The sequence below is a fragment of the Coturnix japonica genome, chromosome 2 (genome assembly GCF_054131305.1).
Source record: "Coturnix japonica strain WE chromosome 2, WE-NBRP24, whole genome shotgun sequence".
NCBI classification, from domain to species: Eukaryota; Metazoa; Chordata; class Aves; order Galliformes; family Phasianidae; genus Coturnix; species Coturnix japonica.
This window is the reverse complement of record NC_140664.1, coordinates 114357876-114380880: the sequence shown is the minus strand read 5'-3', so window position 1 is coordinate 114380880 and position 23005 is coordinate 114357876. Positions and strand designations below refer to the sequence as shown.

Here is a 23005-nt window from a genome sequence, read left to right as displayed (position 1 = left end):
CATGGGGGGAAAAAAAGAAAAAGGGGGGAGGGGTTGGGGGGGGCGAGGGGGGGGAGAGGGAGAGTAGATGAGAGAGAAAGAGAGCAGTAAAAGAGGACAAATCAGAATGTTCTACCAATCAGACATTCTTCTTCAGCAATTCATCAATGTTAATGGCTTATTCAATGTATATACATAATATATATAATTACATTTGTAAAGGATCCATTAGGAGTACTAGGTAAGGACACTAAGCAGGCAAATCATGGTTCCTATTCAACTCTTCATTGCTTGATTAAGTATGAGACTACTTGGTACAGCCATCTTGTTACCTGATACCTATACACTGACTTAATTGAAATACATTTGTAGCTACATACAGCTATTAGCAGACAAAAATTTATACTGCAAAACTTGCTACACCAATAACGACTATCCCCTTCATACAACGTCCAACCAGGCCCTAAGAGCACAGAACACCACACAGATATTAGTTTCAATCCAAAGGCAAAAACATTATATTAATGTAGAGTTAAGCATGACTAATAACCCATAGTAAGAGGTAAGTGTAACAAAATGTTGATGCATGTTCAGCATCTCTCAACTCAGGACCTCCATCAGAAGTAGTTACACTAGCTCTCTGAAATATATATCTGTGCCAGAGGAAAACATGCCTATCTTTGGAATGCTCATTGAGGTTTTTTAGTATTTCCTGCACATTTAGACAAAAGAGTAGTTTTCAGGAATATGGGGCCAACTACAGTTGAACCTGAGCATGAAAGGTAAAGCATCCACTTCTACTTACTAATTCACTGAACCAGGCAAAGTTCCCAGCATTGGTACATAACTTGCATGTCAGTTAAAGGCTGATTACCTTTGTTCCTCATAACACAGTTAGAGCACACAGATATCCTTGTGAGCTACACACACCTTATTGTGTAAAATAGAATATCTTAGAAGCAGTCCTACTCCTGCAATGTTCTGCAAGCCAGTAGGAGGTCCAGACATGCACTGAAAATTGATTAAGGCTCTTATTTTGTAATTCCAATACATAATAATCAGGAAGAAAACTGGAAAAATAATTAACCATGCTTCAGTAACAGTCCACTGACATTGTGCAGCTTGCTGCTCAGTGGGTCACTGGCACTTTTTCTTCTCCATTTATCTAAACCATTATCATAGCTTTGAAGAAACAGAAGGTAGAATTCAAAAGTAACTGTGCAAAATGATTCATTTACCCTGAAAGTTTCTCAGATCACAAAACAAAACTGCATTACAACACATACTCTACATCTTCCTAACCTTTCTAACAACACTGTAAATCTGAAGAGGGAGCCATTTTGACCTTAAGGTTTCCATTTCATATTTGGTCTTCAAGACTTAAATTTCACACCTCTAGATTACATGCATAGAAAGAAAACTAATGTGAAAAGACATACCTGGAAATGAGTTGGCAGTTATGGCAAAAACTATAAGTTAAAGTATAACTCCTAAAATTTTCTGACAATAAAGATGGCATAGGTCTTCACCATAATTTTGGAAGTAAATCTATGGAGTTTTTCTTCCGCCTTTATTTTATATATATTAAATATTGAGATAATTTATTTTACTAAAAATTCTGCTCATGTATACTCTCTCTTACTCCTATACATTCTAGATAAACAGATATTAATTTCATAATTAAAAGTAATCTTGTGTAAATACCCTGCAGGCCTCAATGAATCAAACACATACTGTGTGTCAGGCCTCCCACTGTCTTCAAGTGGAATGTACTGGCTGGATAATTAGATAGTACATATTTTTTAACCTTATTTGCATGCATATTATATCTTTTGCACACTGACAAGCAGCAGTAACAACAAAAGTCAGATTACCACAGGGAATTCCCACAAAGAAGTCTTCATTCCTTATAATTTGCAGCCTAAATTAAAATAATTTGATCTTTGACAAGGATGAAATGTCAAGCAGAAGGGGGTCCTCTACAAGCCACGGCCTGTGGCTTCTGAAATCTGCCTAATTTATGTCAGTCACTTCTTAATACATATTTAAGTATTACAAGAGAAAGATGATAAATATGCAATCTGACACCTTTGGTATTTCCCTGCTGTTAATTTATAAAGGTCTGGCGTCCCCTAAACTGACTGGAATTATTTAAATAAAAGAAGAATAGTAAAATAGGATGGTGCAGAGTCTGGCTTCCATTTTCACTCAATATAGAACACAGCAGGTAGTACACTAAGACAATTATTTGAGTAGGCCTCTGAATCCCACAGTGATGGGGAACTTTCTGTATTAGCAAAAGGAGGATTTCTTTTGTTCACACACAAACAAGAAGTTTGCACTACAGGTAGCTCTGCATTGTCTTAACACATTCATATACTACAGAAACAAAACTCAATGTGCTCTGCTCCCTTTATTACTATTATTGTCATAGTTACCAACAATATTATTTCAAATAATGCAATGAATGCTAAAAATAAAATATGAGACATGCCTACTCAAATTAGAAATAAACATTAGTGTTCCTATTCTTTTTAAAAAATTATTATTATTTTTATTTTTATTTTTATTTTTATTTATTTATTTATTTTCTTTCCTGGCTTCAGCCTCTACTCTGGCATCATCTTCTACGCTTCATTCATTACACCAAAATTTTCCAGACCATTCCTATGCTGAGAAAATATTCATATAACCAAGTGTAATATTATGCAAGGCTACATAACATTTTGCCCCTTTCTCCTACCTATTAACACCAGGTGGTATAAGCAGGCTTCCTATGCTCACAAAATGGTTTTACAGCAGGTATGTAACCCCACTTACACTAGATGTATAGAATATATGTTTCTCTTCTCAAATTTTTGATCCCAATTTAGAACTAAAAGCATCTCTTATTTTGGATAACGCTTTAGCATATACTTCCTTAAGTTACCGTGTATCCTAAGCACTGAAGTTACTATACTAAGTTTAAAATTGTGTTCCCTTTCTCAAATGGAAAAAAAAAAATAAAAATACAGGACTTAAAATGAAGACTTAAAATCACTATACATTGGGAAAGTCAAGTCAATTGTGTTACAAATCAAATATGTGGTAGAACAAATATTTGTACACTGAATGTTTGTTTTCTCCCAGCTTAGAGATACAGATCCTTAATCTTTACGGGTCTTGTTCATTCAAAATTTGGCTGTATAGCAAATGCCTTCTTTGTGGATTTTATTCAGTTCGAAATGGGGTATCATACACCAAGATCTCATTAGCAGCAACATTGCCAGGCATGGGGAAGAAGGCAGAAAAATAAACAAAACAAAACAAACAGATGAAAACAGCACAACTCCTGAAATTTTATACCATACAAATCAGACACAAGCATACTGTTCATTAAATGTAATTTACTGATATTAATTGTAAATGACTATCTCCTAACAGTTCTTGTGCAAACATTTTGGAAACTATATGATTTTTGCTCCTAACTTTAGGAAAATGTAGGCTGTTTAGTCTGGGGAAGAGAAGGCTGAGGGAAGACCTTATTGCCCTCTTCCAATATCTGAAAGGTGTTTACAGTGAGAGTGGGGTTGGTCTCTTCTCACTGGTGACAGGTAACAGGATGAGGGAGAATGGCCTCAAGTTGCACCAGAGTAAGTTTAGGTTGGATATCAGGAAAAGATTCTTTACAGAAAGGGTGGCTAAGCACTGGAATAGGCTCCCCAGGGAGGTGTCTCAGTCACCATCCCTGGATGGTTTAAAAACCATTTGGATGTGGTGCTCAGAGATATGATTTAGTGGAGGGTTAGAGATAGGGTAGTATGGTTAGGTTGTGGATGGACTTGATAATCTTTAAGATCTTTCCAAACCAGAGCAATTCTATGATTCTTTTTAAAATGAGAATGGCCATCATAGAGAAGGTGAATATTAACAAACATTTTATATACTGACAATGTAATATTTTATTGTTAGTAACGGTGTTACTAATATGAATTTGTGATAATTATGAATTTGCATTACTTTTTAATGGCTGCAATCAGGTGGTTAAAGAATTTTGCATCAGGCTACACAAGTTATTTGCTGAGTAGAAAACATTTTCTTGGGAAATCCAACAAAATTATTATTTACCTAAAGGACATGTTTAACATGCAATATATTCAAAACAAAAGAAACAAGGTAAGCATTTATTTCAATAATCAATCTAATATTTATAAATGTTTATAGGCTACCTGTCCTTAAACTCAAATGTGTGAAGCATTGTCTTGGAAGTCAATGTATTTTTATTTTTTAATTTTAAGGAAGCATGTGTGGAACATTTTCCTTTTATAAAGAAAATAACAGCCTAACAGAAAAAAGTTTCAGTCTCAGTATTTGCTACCATTCTGCCATGAGATCCATGGTCCCTTCAGATGTTTTCAGATTATGTTGTTCAGTAGGCTTTGACTTGACACTCATACTCTTACCATACCTCTCCAAGCGCTTCACACTACTATACAAATACTCCAATGATATGAGCAGTTTCTCATTACTGTCAGTAAAAGCGTACACCACAACCTTCTTAAGAAATAATTCCATTATTTAACTTAAATTATTAGATTTCCACATCCACTCATTTCAGAATTTTCATGTACTTATAAATATCAGCCCCCCCCAACAGCTTATGTAATGTAGCCAATTATTCTATCATCCATCAAAGTAGTAGTGCCACATTATTTTAAATTCCTATTTTGTCTGTAACTATCTTGTGTCTTTACAGTTAATGTTCAATGTATAATGGAACAATGACCTCTCGTGCAGAGGGGAAAGCTATTTAATGAAGGGGAATGATTCAAAAAAAAAGAATATATTCTTTAACCTTTATTCAGGAAAGTAAGTACAATTTTAGGGAACTGAGTTTTAAAGGTTATGAAAACTTGGGATCTAGAAATAATAAGTTTTTTATTTTATTTTATTTTTTTATTTTAATCCTGCAGCAGCTCTCACTCCCTCCAACAGTCTTTCATTTTTCCATCTGACCTAGACACACTCTCTATTGATTTTTAATGTTATACTTCACCTCTTGACCTTGTCTACTGTATTAAGACTTCACTAATCATCAAACTGAACTTTGTTCCAGTGTTCAGGGCTACACTACAAATAGACATGATAAAAATAATATTTTGGAATATAGGGTCGAAAGGATGTGCACTGATTTGCCTTGCTGGATTCAGGCACTCTGCACCCTTGCTCCCTGCATTTCAGCCAAACTAGTAACATTTCAAGGATAAAGGCAACAATTAGCTTCTTACTTCTATTTCTACAGATTCATGCAGCTTCTTACAGGTGGCTGAGAAAGTTTCCGAAGTGCCAAATTCAAAATACCAAAATTTGTTCTTCATTCTGAAACAAAAACAAAAAAAGAAAAAAAAAAAAAAAGAAAAAAAGAAAAAAAAAAAGATCTTATTCACTATCAATATGTGACAAAACTGATCATCCTGTCTTCCGTTATAAGTAATGGCAAAGGCTTGGGAACATGTGACATCCCATTTGAAATAGATGAGCTCATAATTTTCAAAGCTTAAATGTTGGTGTCAAGTTGTATGATATCCCCTAAAGGGATAACAAGAATGTGTTGAACTGACAGGTTCAAATGTACCTTTGACTTTTCTTTTTCAGTGACTATCAGAAAATTTTTTGTCACTTAACTAGTGACGTGCTTCAGAAAAATGTATCGATTTTATTTCATGTCTTACACCTACTATATGATTTCTGATTGATGGCTAAAATCTCTATCCCACAGAGCACTAAATGTGCAAGCAGGGCACTCCCACTGTGGAGAAGAGCCAAGACAAAAATGCAGCTTGCCTTACCTTAGCTAAAGGTAAATTGCTCATGATGACAGATGAGACATTTGAAGAAAATAAAAATTCAATATCTAACAATCTTTAGATATTTTGCAGTAGGAGAGGTGCATTACCAGATAATTAACTCATAAACACATTTAAGATATGTGATGGAATCTGCATTTTTGAGTTCATTAATAGATTCAACAGAAAAATAAAACAGAATATGTGTAGGTTGCTCCAAAAGTAATGCCTTCTGTTGATTTCCATGGAAACTGCAACAGCTAGAAAGAGTACAGTAACAATATTTGATAGAGAAAATTCTTAGTTACAAAATGCTCTTTTTCTACACAGTCACACACAATTGCTACACATTTTCCCCAGCAATGAACAAGCATGCCATGCTTATAAAAGTCTGTACCTTTAGAGGTGACCCAGAGTTTCACAGCTGCTATGATGGTGCTGTTGCTTAAACACACCACCTACACTACACTCACATCCACTGTTCAGTAACCCTAAACATTCAGTAAGTGTTGATGAATATCTATGGATGCAATTTTCTCCACAGGGAGGAATTCAATTCCACACCTTTGTTTCATCCGCACTCCCAAGTCAGACACCATTCTGTCAGATTGCCCCTCTGCTGCCATCTGTCACACGGCAACAAATGTAATGGATTATAAGTGGGAAGGTTCAAACTCCACTGCCACGTTACCAACATCCGCCTTTGACAATGTGGGCCAACAAAATAAAATAGGATGCATTACTTTCAGAGCAGTACTCATAAATGCTAGCAAATTGCTTAGTTTATCATGACAGCAGGCAGAGATTACAATTTTTTTCTCAAATACATAAAGACTGCATTTCTGTTTTACCAGATTTATTGCATGCAGTTCAATTAGGACACCAGCAATATAATTCCAAATAAGTACTTCTGGTTTTGTTGAACTATCACAGGCAATTATTATACTGTAACAAAATGAGAAGCTAAGTAAAATACAAAAAACACAAACAAACAAACAAACAAACAAAAAACAAAAACAAAAAAACCAACCAAAATGAAAGCAAAAAACAAAACAAAACAAAGCAAAACAACAATAACAACAACAACAACAACTGGATTAGAATTAATTATTTCAGAATTCATTATTCACACCTAGGAATCAGATATGAACTCACGAACACAGTGCACCCACCTTTATAAACTGTTCTCCAATACAAACACAGTGTTGTATATTTGGAACTTGAAAATAACTGAGTTTGCTTGAGGCAGAAGCAAAAAGTGAAATGCAGGCATGGATAGCTGACAAATATACCAGCAAAAGTACTAATTCTACCTTCGATATATATTTTGGATTATATAAACTTAAGACTTGTTAGTGGCTATTAAAATCTCCTTAATGGCTTCTATGGTCACAACAACACAGGCGGGAAAGGAGCACTGCATTACTGGATAATCTCAGAGACCCACTGGTACAAGACTTAACAATTTCTGCAGATTTTTTAGCACTGCTGTATTTACATGAATGTACATTAAAAAGATGTATAGTCCTTTCATATCTAAACAAGGGTGAACAAAGTAGTGTTGGGTCCTTTTGAAAAATCTGGATGCTGCTATTTTCCTATTACTTTCCAACAGGAAAAAAAAAAAAAAAAAAAAAAAAAAAAAAGAATAATGTGACAATAGAAAACAAAAAACACAAAAACTGATTTAAGATTTCAGAAAAATACTATGCCATTTATTTTGATAGTATTTTACAACAGCTACTTTGAGAGCATTTTCTCATGCCATTTTTTTTTTTAAACCACAAATAAAATATCTTTTATTATATGTAAATTAGAGATACATGCATTTGACCTACGACCTATTAAGTAGATAAGGAATTGGTTGGATAGTCATGGCCACATGACTGAGGTCAACAGTTCAATGTCCAGGTGGAGGCCCGTGATGAGTGGTGTCCTCCAGTGGTCCATCTTGGGGCCAATGCTCCTCAACATCTTTATCAGTTACCTCAATAATAGGATCAAGTGCACTCCCAGCAAGTTTACTGACTAAGCAGAGTGATGTAGCTGATTATAAGAGAATGATGTGATGCCATCCAAAGCGATCTGGGAAAAGTGGAAACATGTGAACCTAATGAGATTCAAAATGCCAAGTGTAAGGTGATGCTATCCCAGATACGTTTGTGGACTGGGAGATGAACTCACTGAGAACAGCCCCAGTAGTAATGACTTAGGAGTTCCAGTGAATGAAAAGCTTGATATGAACCAGCAGTGAGGGCTTGCAGCCTGGAAGGCCAACAGTATCTTCAGCTGCAACAAATGAGAGAAGGCCAGAAGAATGGGGGAAGTGACAGACATTCACAATTCAGCCCACGTAAAGCCCCATCAGGTGTACTGTGTCCAGGCTTGGGGCTTCCAGCACAATATAGACATAAAACAGAACGAGCAGATCCAGATAAGGCCATGAAGATGAAGGCTGGAGCATCTCTCCCATGAAGAAAAGTTGAGGGAGCTGGGCTTGTGTCAGAAAAGAGAAGGATCTAGGGAGACTTCCACATGGCATTCAAAGGAACTTCTCATTAGAGACTGACTTTACATGGTCTCACAGTAATAGGTCAAGGAAGAATGGCTTTAAACTTAAATATGAGAGATTTATATTAGATATCAGGAGGACATTTTTTACTCATAGGGTAGTGAGGCACTGGCACAGGCTGCCCAGAATAGCTGTGGACATTCCATCCCTGGAGGTGTTCAAGGCCAGGTTGAATGAGGTGCTGGGAACCCTGACCTAGTGGGTGACAAGCCCATCCATAGTATGGGGCTTGGAACTTTAAGGTCCCTTCCAACCCAAGGCAATATATGATTCTATGATCTTTTCATTTTTGGAAAGCTGACTGTATCAGCTTCTTAACACTGTATTTGTAAAGTCTTTGACTTGCACAGAGATAAAAGAGACAGACAATATCTCAGCACTGTTCAAAACCTATAGTTTCAAATTCAAGTATTTGGAGTACAGAAAAATCAAAACTCAGCACTTAGAGTGTCTTACTAGAAAATGTATATGTACAAATCAAACACTTGTAGAATTAGATGACAGAAGACGAAGTGCATTCATCATATGAGTTTTTGATGGCAGATGTATTTCTTGTCCTTGTAATGCCTATAAGAGTTTAAGTAGAAAACTGTAGCTTTGTGAGTCTGATGTCTTTTCCTTAGTTTACTAAATCTCTATCAAATTTTCCAGTACAAAGATAGATAGAAATTATTTTCTGAAGTATTTACCAACTCCCTTTATCAGTAATTTTATTCAAATGAACTACAATTTTATTGAACAGAATACTGTAGTTAATCTTTTCTTACACAAAGCACAGTTAACTGTAAAGAAATCAGGACAGATTATACTGAACTTTCCTTAAACAAGATTAGTCATTATTTTTATAGCAGACATGACAACATCCCTTGAAGTATTTACTTTTCTGTCCTAGAGCAGCTGATTATTTTTAATTGTTCCAACATTTACTCAAAGATGTAGTCTATTTCAGTTAAAAAAAAAACAAACAAAAAAAAAAACAAAAAACGAAAAAAAACCTATACAGTAGCACTTTACATCAATTTTTGTGTTAGGAATAGGAAAGGGAATAGATTATTTTACAGGAGAGTGTTTTTGTGTATGCTTCAAAGTGCATAGCTAAACTCTTAAACATCTTCTTGTTTGAAAATACAATATAAATAAAACATCAATCATGATTAAAAGCTGACCCAATCCTATCTAACGCTACTATTGGATTACAGTGTGTCAAAATATACTGTCTATGGATGCACAAACAAAACCAAACTTCCTTCAAGAGTCTAAATACTTTCTTTTCTGGCAGTGTTCCACACAGTAAAGTACTAGTCAATTTTCTGTTAAGTGGAATGAGCTTCTTAAACAGGGATGAAACAAATCAGCAAAAGAGAATGGAAGGACTAATACTGCCAATTCTTACAGCACTTCTGTACTGCAGATACATATCAGATTTAGAAACTTGGAGAAGTTTCTTGGAAAAGTTCAAGCTAAGGTTTGGTAATCAAGACAAAATGATCAAAATAAACTGTGATATGGGCTTGCTCCATTATCAGTTAATCAAAAACCCCCCTACTGCTAAAACTATTTTATATAACCTTTCTGATTAAGCAATTATGGGGCATATAATTGAAAAATTGTCCTGTATCTAAATATGGAAGTCATAAATACTTTATTCTGCACCTGAAGTGCACATATACTTAATTATAATGTGTACACTATCAGAATGTGGGGAACAATAGTTCAGCAGCAGAATGCTAAGGTGGTGAGGAGATGAGACAATTAAAAAACATTTTTTTTTAAACACAAAAACAAAACAAAAAACCTACAACCCAACAACACAGCCATATACCTACTATTTGTATTTATTTCCACTTTTTAATTATGCAGTGCCAAGCTTCAGTTTTTACACTGGGAAATGTGTGACTGAATTTTTTACAAATTTTTATAAAATTTCAGTTGTTGTTGTTTATTCCCTAGAGGTAAACATGGCCTTATGACACATCTAACTGCAGCTGGAAAGCCCATGACTACTTCCTAAAGGCAGGGATAAGACTGAGGTGATGCCTCAACCAATTTTTAAAGACAACTAAAGGAAAACACTTATTTTCATTTATATTAATTGTGTTTGATAACGTAGAACTATTTTGACGGTGCTACATTTTCAAAGCAGAGATTTTAAATTTAGCATAAAGATCACCTTGTCATAACATATCTCTGGCTATCCGCGTAAAATACATATAGTATTTAACTATATTATAACAAATTCCTTGAAAAGCTACATTCCATAAAAAGCGCACTGTTAGAAATCAATCCCTATCAAAAATCTGTGCAGAAATACAGAGCCCTTTGTTTCCTTCATAAACTATACTGGTTCCCCAAATTTCTAAGTGCTGTCTGCTCAACACATTATTAAACTACTGCAGTTAGATTGCAGAAGGAGTGTTTGCCAGAAAATGTCAAGGGCTGGTCTCAGCCTGTATCATGAACTTGCATAATCTCTTAACATAAAGTTTTCATCCTAAGAGTGGTGTTTATGAACAACAGTGTACAGAACATAATCAAATAAATAAATAAATAAATAAATAAATAAATAAAATCCATGGGAAAAAAAACTACACAGGAGGAAGAATTCCAAAGAGAGAATTCTTATCATCCCATTCACCATATTTCTAGAAGGTGCTCCACGGCCACATGACTCTCTGGATCTTCTATCTCCCTTGATCACTCTTTAATCCTCTGTTCCATGGAAATGTTGGGGGAAAATAAATAAATAAATAGATAAACAAACAAACAAACAAACAAATAAATAAATAAATAAAAAGAATGCGTAAAACACCCTGTGCAGATGATCAGAAATGTCAGAGAGGCATGTAAGTATGGAGATATTCAATAGATACATATTTCCACAGTGAACAAACCAGGAAGAGCCCAAAAGGAGAAAGTGCTTGACAGGTACATATAGAAAAAAAAATGGAGATGATCATCAGGGAAAATGAGGAATCGAAGGAGAAGAATGAGAATAAGATAGGAACTTAATTTGAAACAGCGTTGAAGTTCTGCAGTGCTGAAAGAAAAATGATGATACAATGGAAAAGGGAAGGAAAAGAAAATAAATGTAAAGAAGGGCCAAGTAAAACCACACATATCTGAAGTATGAAAATAATGAAGTCTGAAAATGAAACTAGGAGCACAGGAAACCATAGTGGGCAAAAAAAACCAAACCCTGAATATCTGTTCCAATATTCTGACACTGATAGTAGGTAGTTCCAGAGACATCAGAGTATAGATAGCTACAGTGGAGAATAATTTAGCTCTAGGGAAGGTTTATTATTATTTATTTTAATTCAGATAATGTTCATTTATTCCATGAAACATAAAACAATATGGAGGGGTGCAAAAAGTCAAATTTATGGCAGTAGAATACTTTTGGTTGTTGTTGTTAACCTGTGGCTAAGAGGAATTAGGAGTTATTAGAGTTTGAATCTTCACAAAGCATTTTAGATAAGAACAATATACAAGCTCTAGTGTTGGTTCCCAGAGGGATGAAAAATAAAAATTATTCACCAAGGAACAAATGAGAAACCTGTTCCTGCATTTGGGAATAAAAGTGCTTTTAACTTCAACCATCTGATTTTCCCCAGGTCTTAGTAAAGCTTTGTCTGAAATTGCTGCTTTTGTTTGGGAGAGTCCTAGGCTGTGAAACATATAGTGAAGACTAATGGAAGTAAAATTTACAGCAGATTGTTAGTCATGGCACTTGTGTTTTATGTTCCTGCTAATAAAATATGCTGATACATTGGATTTTATCTAATTAAAGAAATACCAAATATCTGATAAATAAAAATTATTTTGCTAAAAACATTTCAATGCTTGCACAATTCAAGATCTTTATTACAAAGTTCCTAACAGACAACATATTTTCTGTCTTTTCTCACTGTTCATAAATCTATTATCTAGGTAATTTTATACTTAGGAAAAAATGATTTCACTGCAGCACATAATATATATTAATAAGAATGTATGACTTTTCTAATGTTCTTCTTTTCTTTTCACTTCTGTCTTAACAATCATATAATTCCTGTTCTGCTTTTTAATGAATCATACGCAAAGGTAAGGAAATAGCCAGTGGAGATGCACATCCATAAGAGATTTATGTGTGACTGGCATGATTTTAATAGAGACATCTTTGTCAATTTTTTCCTTTTCCCATTACCAACTGTACTTATGGCAAATCTAAGTGTTCATCTCTTACAGCACACAGCATAAGCAAAGACTGTGTAGAAGAATACAGTTACGAAATTTTCACATTATCTACAATGATAACAAAAGTTCTTGGAAATTTACCATATAAAATCTTATATCAATAAGCAGCATTTTGAGACTGTCTCTGTTTGACACTTATTAGTTCTACAAATACCACTCCAGAGCTGTGCTTGATTCCTTTTCTCTCATATTTACTGTACAGTTTTGCAGAGTAGCTTACACTTTTCAACACAGCAGTCCTGCAGTCTCTGCTGTCTACCTACCTGCCCCAATTCTCTACCTGGTTTTCTCCCAACTGCTTACAGCTGTCACCACCATCCTTCCCCCTTGCCCATTCAGTTCTGCTTCTGCCTTCATCTGTGCTTTCTTATCTGTTCAAAAATCCACTCTGGGACACTTTTGGATCATTTTCAGTAATAAACACAAATCATGAAAGGTTGCAAAAGTACCTCACAGTACTGAGTGACTGGGTTACAAAAATGCAGATGAAATTTCATGTGGATAAATCTAAAGTGATGCAAAGAGGAAAATGAAAAATAATTCTAATTTTACAAATAGCAGTGAGCTATCATGCATAACATCTTGGGTTTACACTAAATGAATTAAGTGTCAGAGCAGCATTTAGTAATCTTTGTAAGAATGTTGTTGTGAATGCATAGATCTCTCTAAAATCATGTTTGCTACAAAAAGAATGAATAGGGAATTACTACTCACCATCTTTTCCATGGAAAAATTACAACAGTGAAAAGGAGCTAGGAGTCAATAGCTACAACAAACAAGAGAATTCTTTACACAGTATGTAGTTAAGAAGCTAAACTATTTGTAACAGGATGTTAACGTCTGTATTTATCTGAGATTTGTGGAAGAACTGTCCACAGAAGAGCACCTGGCTAGGTAGACCTTTTGATTGATAGTGGATGGCTATTTCTATATTCCTGAGTTTCTGATCAAACACATTTCCTCTTTTCTGTAACTATGTTTGTTGTACCATCTATTTCTCCTCAGTGAGTGTCACACCACTCATTACCATTTCTTATCTCAAGCTCCAGCTTACCATTTGGATTTAAATCTTTGTACAACAGTCCAGATATAAGTACTAGTCAGTCCACACAGTATAGACAGGGACTGATGATCCTGAACATCATTTATTATTTACATATTTGCAGAAAAAAGGTATGACAAATTCAGTGGAGGGTCATGCACCGTTTCTTGATTTTGTAAGCCTACTGGCCAGAATGTTATTTGTCTAGGTTTTCAAGAGAAAGCCGGATTGGAAGGACTTGTGCTGTCCTGTGGACTACCAGAGAAACACAGTAAACAGAAAATATCCTAACTGTCAGACTTATCTATAACCTACTTTCTCTGGTTTTAGCTCTGAAATATACTTTTACTGAATTATTTGTAATGTCTTTTTCACATACCTTCCTCACACTACAGATTCCAGGGGAGAGTAAATTCTGCTAACATATGGAGAGGAATTTTATCCTAAGCTATGAATAAAAAGCACTATAACCCTAATAAAAACAGCATCGTCAATCATTTGAAGAACATCAAAGTTTTGTGTTAAACACTAGAATATAGCAGGAACTCAGTTGAGTTGTATCTCAATCAACACCTGTTTTCTATCAATGCACCTAAGGATCTTCACGTGAAAATCAGAATATATTCCTCCAGAATTCATAGAAATGAGAAAAATTGTAGGATGTTAACCTACAGCACCTGGTACAAAAATCAGCTATTAAAAAACAGTGTGATATCTGGCTGATAAGAGTTTACATGATATTCTTCCGTAACAGCGTACAGTTTCTTGACTATGATAGAAGTAGCTAATTTAAATAACACTTGCTTTTTAATATATGCTGTTCTAGAAACAGTAATTAGTAAGACAAATAAAATCCATCAGTTTAGGTTTTTTTTTGTTTTGTTTTGTTTTTTTCCCATCATAAAGATTTCTGCTTTTAACATTTCAATTATTTTTATCTTCATTTTTCCCTTCAGCTTCTTTCCCAAACTCCCCAGTCTAGGGAGCAGATGCTGAGGCACCAATGACTCATTAATCTGAAGAGGACTTTTATCATGAACAAAAATAAAACCTATAAACACTTCCACATTTACCAGTCTTGGTCGTACTAGAGAAACCAACAAAACTGTTAAGAAGAAAAAATAAACAACAAAAACAACCCTCTGTATATGTTATAATAGACCTACTGTCTCAGAGCAATGTCACAGATCTTCACAGCTCACCTTTGAATAATGTCAGAAGAATAAAACCATTTTCCTTTCTCTTACACACTAACATGAGTATGTAAGAGCAGATAGAACACTGAGCAGCACTTCAGTTAATGAGACTACTGTTAAGGCAGTTCAGAGGTTCAGAGACAGGTTTGCAAGGAGTAATTCCTCAGTGGCTGCTTCACACACACAGTTGCAACTGTTTTAGAAACAAACAAAGAAATAAACCAGCTTTGCTTCCCTGTAAAGTAGGCATGTATATGTAATATTTTACCTTTCCCTTTACCCTGTATTTACATTCTAACTTCCACTGCAATTACAAAGTATCTCAATGCTGCTATTTATTCTTGTAAAAAAAAAAAATTCCAAACACCCAACCTTCTACATTCCCCTGAAACACCACGCTTTATGCCATTCCCAAGTAGGTTGTTGCATAGAAGGAAAAGAAAAAAGGTAAGCAATCATTTGTTGCAAAGGAACAGCAAACAGCATGAAGACATGAGAGAACTATTGGACAGTCTGTAGGATAAAATCTTTTTTTGGCAAAATCTGTTTTCCTCAGAATTTCTCCAGAAATATTTAGGTCTGATGTAATTGGAGAAGGACTAAACATCTCTGCCTCTCTGACTGGGATACGCAGGACTTTAAATCTTCTTTTACTGAATGAACAGGTTTATGAGTTTAGGAAGCCTCATCCCTTTCAAGTTTCACTGCCTTCTGATTCGACCTCTGTGAGAGGATCACTTCTAAGAATTAGTTGGCTTGCCTGTGATTCAGTTTAAGATCAGATTTAAGTGTGTCAACATCTCTGAATGCCTTTGAACTCACCAGCTGTATTCCCCTTGGAAAGAGAAGACATCAACTGAATGACACCAAAGGTGTGATTCATTGAAGCTGAGTAGGCAGAATTGCTCTCCAGGCTTCACAGAGAGATACTAACTGGTTCTCAACTCACTGAAATCAGAGGATTGACATCTAGATCATGTGTACACAGGCTCCCTTAGAAACTTATGTTCAGGTGTCTAATTTCAAATTGATAGCCTGTCTTGTCTCAATGGACATTCACATAAATTGAAGAAAAAAAAATAATCCAATTCACATAAATAGAAACAAAACACAACAACAAATTAAAATAATAATAATAATAATTAAAAAAAACAACAACACAATATAAGTGAAATCTCAATATTCCTCATTTTCATTGCAGAATGAGAAATTAAATACCACTACCCTTAAAGTACTTATGTGGGACAAGACATTTAATCTTCTGTATTCATAAGGCTTTTAATGACTGACCACACAGAACTGCTCAGGAAGTGAACTTGAAATTCAAGCCAATTCACCTGCATTCCCTACAGTGCCTTAAATACAAAACCCAACATCAGCTGTTCCTACTTTCTAGTCTCCTCTTCTGAGAAAGCTCACATGAAATTCCATATAATATATCCTTCTATCCAGAAAGCTGTGCTTCCATATTTCATACAGGACAGTTACATCACAACTGCCTGCTCCTAGGAGCAGACCATAAAAAAGAACAGGTAGATGAAACACGTGAAACACGTGGGCCAAGCCTTATTCTCTTTGTGAAACAGAAGTTCATAGATATTAAGTAACAGTACACCTTTTTCTATTGTCTAGGGTAGGATGGCAGGAGATTTTGCTTTTAAAAGGCCAAATTGTTTAGCAAACCTGGAAATAGCATTAATGGTCTATATGAGAGCATATATTTTTAGGTAACTTTTTTTTTTCCCCCCCTGAAAACTGAACACAGTCATCAGCTGTGGTTAAAAATGCTGCTCTATAATAGCTTTTGCAGAGACTTCAGAATGCATTTTAGTGTGACAGAAGGGCTTTACTTAGTAGAAATCAGAACTAAGCATTGAAGATGCACTCGGTGGCTATATAAATAATAAATTCTACAACTATAACCACTTATCGCCTTGCCTTTCAAAATACAAAACTTTCTACACTGAGTAGAACCTAAATGGGTGTAAATTACTTTACAGAGTAAAGCCAGGCACTGCCCTCTTTTTGTTCTCCAGCATAGAGCTGTTTGACCAAGAGTCACCCTGAAGTCTTGTTGGATGAGCAACAAATAGGTCTTCAAACACCCATGTGCTATGTAGCCATGTCATCTGTTTCACTTTTCAGGATGTTGCATTTTGAACACTTATTTTTTAATCTCTGTGTTACACTCCAACATAAAATATGGACAATCAAGAATAAATCAATATCTTTTCAAAAGCACACTTAAAATAAATCCATAAAATGGTTTTCTATGTGCCTTCTTATGCCAGTTATTATATGCATTCTGATTTGGGGATGATTGCTAGTCTAGTAGGATTCTTTTCTGCAGCCAGAGAACTGGTGAGGAATCAACCTTTATGGGTGATAATTCTAAGCTATCAAGTAAGTCTAGTAATTAGACCTATGCTATGAATTATATTTTTCTTGTTCAGGGCCTTCAGATTTCCTTCTTATACTACAGCTCCACATTCCATTTCTAATCGTTACTTCACTCTTGCTTTTTAAAATCTATTGTAGCTCCATGCTACCAGCTGTTGTTTTCTTTTCTAATGCACTTGCAAGAAAAACAACAACAACAACAAAACAGCCACACAAAGATTTAGATTTGTTTGAACTTCATCCTTACTCATTGCTTAAGAGATCATTCTTTACTTTAAAGTCAGTAATAATTTAGGACATAAACTGGATAAGGAATTTAAACATGGTAAACAAGGATACTGTCATTTAGAATCATTGATCTGATTTCAACAAATTTGTGGAATTCCAAAGACTGGTTGACTTAAAAATTGCACTGACTTATAAGGTTTTCTAAATTTAAACAAATAAGTACAGATTTTAGGGTATATGCTTTTAAGGTAAGAAAGAGAAATCAAAGGAGATGCTCACAATCAGATAAAATGAAGTGTGTCAATGTTTGCAGAATTGGGGCTGTATTGCTGTCTAAAAGTTAATTTGGGTTAGCTAACCATTTTCTAATTTATATAAACTAAGCCAAAATAAGTCATTCAAATTACATTTAAATTATATGTACTCTGCCTTCTGTTTCTGTTCAGTCATTCTCTAGCCTGGACTTAAAAAGTAACAAGACAAAATAAACAGAATTCTAAATTAAACTGGTACATCTAGACAGAGTTGTTAGCTATACAGAAAGCATCAGATGCACATCTTTTATTTAACAAACAAACAAACAAACAAACAAAACAAAAAATGTAACACAGGAATTTCTATAGAAACATGCAAGGAAGAACCTCTCTGAGGGTGGTAGAGCACTAAACCAGAGAGGTTGTGGAGTCTCCTTTTCTGGAGATATGCAAGACTTGTCTGGATGCTTTCCTGCTCAACCTACTGTATAGAACCTGCTTTAGTAAGTTTGTTGGACTTTATCTCTAGAGGTCCTTTCCAACCCCTATGATTCTGTGATTATACGTAGTATGGTGCCAAGGTTGAATCAAATGTATGAGAGTACAATTCATGACTTGGATGGTATGGGGACATAGCATAATACATAAATAGGATTTGAAATATAACTTTTAGATTGAAAAGATCCATATTTACACATTCTTGTGCAAGTCCCAGAACTGTCTGTAATTACAGTTTGCAGGTAACAGGTACATGTTTCTGAGTTAAGCACATTAACTAAATCCCTTTGGGGAAGGGGGTGGGGAGGAGGAAAAGGCCAAATCTGTTCAGAGAAAACAACACTGCTTTCATGAGACAAAAAGGCTGTTAAGGTAAGGCAGAACTGCACTGTTTTCTGAAAAAAAAATAAAAAAATAAAAAAAATTTCTTATCTTTGTGAGTAAACTACAGAATTTTCCAAAGTATAAACTACAGACTATGTGTTTTTAACTAATATAAAATTGTGGCTTTTATTTCTGTGTAGGAATACTATTATCATACCAGCTCTACTTTTTAAGTAGGGATTTTTTTTCTCTTTGATTTTGGTAGCTTAACTTTTTATACACAATTCTAACATACCTGACACCCTCAGCTTCTTGTATAAATCTAAGGCCTTTGTCAGACAGGTTATATCTGTTTTTTGTTTTTTTTTGTTTTGTTTTGTTTTGTTTTGTTTTTCCTACCAAGAAATAATGAATATATTACATTGTGTTTAGTTGTGCCTGTATCTCTGTGTGCTCAGCAGCATTTTTTGAAGTTTGTTCCATTTTGAAAACGCTTCATTACAAAACCTTAGCCTGTTTCTTCTCCCAGTTGCCTTTTACAGCTAGAGTTCCTGCAAGTACAAAGTATCATGGGGAACTGTCACGTGACAAATTACCATTGTCATCCATCAAATATTAAAGCTGCTCACTACTGACCTTGAGCACCACTTATGCTTCCACCACCACAGCCCTTTTCTAAGTCAGCAGGGTACAGCTGGCACAAATTCAGCCAAGCAATCAGTTTCATACCAGTTCACAAAAGTTGAGGCTTCTAAAACTACTGTGCATCATGCTGTAGAGTCCTGACCACCCTTGAGAAAGGTGTCCAACACCTGACTGTTGCTACTGAGGAGTATTACCTGCTCATATTGATTTGCAGCAAAGTATTTCTCACTAAGTATTTCCACTTAACATTTACTCTCAGGGAACCTGTGTAGCAGGAGATATTTACGAGTTGCTTTCAGCTTAAAAATAAATCACCTCTAATTCCTCTAAGCGAAATCAATCAAAAGTCTGTAAAAAATGGACTGGTTGTTTGGTCGATTCTGGCAGAAAAGTAAACAGCACTTCAGCTTTTCTCCACCATTAAGGTCTAAATGGCCTAGAAAGTAAATCAATATCTCCAGTCAGCCTTCTGGCTATTGTTTAGCCAGTAGATATACTGCCAGTAGATGGCTTACTGCACTCCTCTGGGACTAACCTGTAATCCTCAGAGAGTAATAATAAGTTCGTTATCTAGTTCAGCTCTCTGTTGTACATTTAAATGGACCACATCCATCAGCAGCACTTGTTAAAGTTAAAGAACAATGACATCCCATTCAACCTTTTTCACAGTGAAATACTAACAGTGCCCGATAGAGAAAATTATTATAAAAACCTTATTTGATGTCAAGTTATTAAAAATGAAGTATTGCAAATGAGGAAAATGGTAAATAAGTATTTTTTTTTATACTGGAAACTTTTTTTTTTTTTTTAAGTTAAATTATGGTGAAGTTTCCTTCTGTCACAGATCATGCAATCCTTCATTAGTCATATTAATCAGTATCAAATATTTCTGCTTAAATACCGCTGTGAAGCAGGCAGCTGTCAGAACCAATGAGCACTTCTATGTCATTGCTGAGCTACCAGATGTTTGCTGGACCCAAACGATTTTCCCTCCCTCTACCTTGGAATGCACAAGAAAGCCTTCCTATTTTTCACAGTGGAGCTGTGAAAGGATTTCCTTCTAGGTCACAGAAGTTGTGCTGTGCTCTTTGCCAGGGAGAGATTCTCTCTGGTCTAAGCACTCATTTTTATTGTTTACACACATTTTCTCTGATAAAAGTACAGACTATCATAACACAACAAGTAAAACATTACTTTTTCTGTAGTTACTCTGAGAATTTAAAAAAACACATCTTAGTAGTTGCAGTGAATGGATCCATACTGTAAATTGTGCACATGAATACTTCTGCAGCTTCATACCCATTCCTCAGAGGGTTACACAAATACATAATAATCACAGCCACAAGTGCCACACTGCAGCAGGTTCTCTGATTCAGGATTTTTTAGGAAGGATAGAAAAGGAAAAAAAAAAAATGTGAGGAGTATGGCCTAAGTCTCAAGGAAGTAGTTTTGAATCACTTAGATTTCTATACTTTCTATAATTATAAACTATTTATTTATTTAGTTAGTTAGTTAGTTAGAATTGCCTATGTGGACTGCAGCCACATTTAGGAGAATGACAAATAGTTCTCATTTCATGAGGAGAATTGACAGAGTCCTAAATAAAGGTTAAGCAACTGACCTTCTAAATTCAGAGGTTAGACTCAAACAGCAGTGCTCTAAAAAAGAACAAATGGAACTTCATTACAGCGGTAATTCCTGAAATGCAGCTTTAGTCCCTGGTGAGCTGTTGGTACTGGGGTCACCACTAGGTGACAGCTACAGAGCACCCAGCGGTGCCCTGATGTTCTAACACCTTTGCTTCAGCCCTAAAGGAATTTACTCAATTTGGTAATGTAATGAAAATCAATAGAATTTAGGTTTGTATAAGCATGTTGTTTTGAAAATATCTGTTACTCTTGTGTGGAATAATGCTTACACATCTTGAAAATGAAGCCTCAAAGTCTTCTTAATGGCACTAATCTTTGGCAGAGAATGAGGTCTGGTGAAAAGATGGATCAAAGACATCAAAGCCACGGAATGCAAAACCTGAAAAGTATTACAGAAAATACCCTCTCAAAATATTTTGCAAAAAGTAGTTCTCATCCCTCATCCTTGAGTATGCAAGATGTAAATTAGAATTAAAAGGAATACCTTCTCTACTTTTGATTTGATTTTGATTTTTTTATTTTGATTTGAGGAGTCATATCACTGTAAGAAACCAGTGATGGTTTTCATATTTTAGGAAGGGCTTTTTTTTTTTTTTTTTCTTTTGGTATTGTTTTGGTAAAGTCATAATTCTTCATTCCTACATCAAATCTGTACCCTCCTGTGACGAGGCTTCTGTTCCTCATTGTACCTTCCTTTACTAAAACAAACAATCTCTAACAATCTCTTTGCAAATATCTCATACAGATAGTTTCTGTGATGTCCTGATACTTTAACTTTTTTCTCTTTATGATAAACAATCAAAATTCAGATATATGGTCACTTTTTCCAACTTCTGCAGCTTTTTGGGAAAACTTTTCCATTTTCTATGTTCTTTCTGAAGGCTGGGCACTAGAATCGTATAAATTACCACAGAAGTGGTATAAGGAATTATACATAAAATCTGAATAATTACTTTCCCACTTACAAGCAAGATTCTCCCGCTCATAAACCGAGGACCATATCTGCTTTCTAAGCCACAGAATCACCCTCAGAAGCTCCCATTCAGCTCATTACCAGGCATGAGCATTTAGTCCTATCCAGAGTCAGTGTTTTCTGAAATAAATTACTCCATTTCCCACATGATCTACATTTGTGATTTCCAGATGTTGGACGTTGAATTTAGCTAATTTTAAAAATACATAGAACAACCATCCAGACAACTACATTCTTGACATTTCATCATTATTATAATTTTTATAAGATGAAAACTTTCTTAGCAATGCTTTCTTACAGATCTCTGACAAAGACTTATTAAATATAAGTATTTAATTCTGTACACATATTTTGGATATAAAAGCATTATACCGTTTTTAACTATAGGGAAGTGTCTTTCATTGGCTGTACTCCTGTGCAGGCTGTGCCATTTTAGTTTATGAAACATGCTGATAAGAAAATATTAGAAACAGAATATGCATAAAATGCATTTTGGCTTTCATGGACTGTATTATAGAGTCCAATCAATATGCTTCTAATCTCCTATAACATTAAAAACATGCTAAAGCCTAAATACCATTAAAAGACCTAAAATCTTTAGATACTTATTTGAAAGAATTATCTCACCCCTTGTGCAGGAACTGCTCTTAGTATTTTCTTGCAGGAAGTACTCTTAGTAGCAACGTGTGTGCTGGCACAAACTACATAGTTTGATACTTATTTTAGGCATTTATAACACTCATGTCTTAGTAGCTGGTAAAGGAATGTAAATTCTTTCTCTATTGATTTAGCCAGAGAGGAAAAAAAAAAAAAAAAAATATTGTTTTTTTAAAGTACGATTATATTAAAATAAATTAAAACAAAAACAAAAACACAACAGGAAACAAAAACAAAAATAAAAACAAAACAAACAAACCAAACCAAACAAACAAACAAAAACGAGCTTTACATAAACAGGTCCTTATTTAATCTTACCTGTTACTACTATTTCTAGTGTCTAAAGCTGAATATTTTACCCAAATGCTGGGACTCAGGAAACAAAATTCTTTTCAAAGCTTTGCTGATGAGGTGTGAATAGATACCCAAATGTACCCATAGTTAAGACTGAATTTTCAGGAGCTGATCACCACTCTCAGTTAACTGATATACAACCAGAAGTTTCATGTAACAGATAAAACAGAAAA

General features: G+C 34.9%; 1 protein-coding gene across 15 annotated transcripts in view; it reads right to left on the bottom strand.

Moving 5' to 3' along the window:
• Nucleotides 1-23005, bottom strand: part of DGKB (diacylglycerol kinase beta) — a 325927-nt gene that overhangs the window by 75398 nt on the left and 227524 nt on the right. For 10 of the 15 annotated variants that reach the window (XM_032443169.2, XM_015853620.3, XM_085538542.1 and 7 more), the window contains one exon: nucleotides 5247-5337. The exons of the other annotated variants lie outside the window; for them this stretch is intronic. In XM_032443169.2, the coding sequence (XP_032299060.1) occupies nucleotides 5247-5337 (91 nt within the window). The remainder of the gene's footprint in view (nucleotides 1-5246; nucleotides 5338-23005) is intronic. 15 annotated transcript variants of the gene reach the window in all.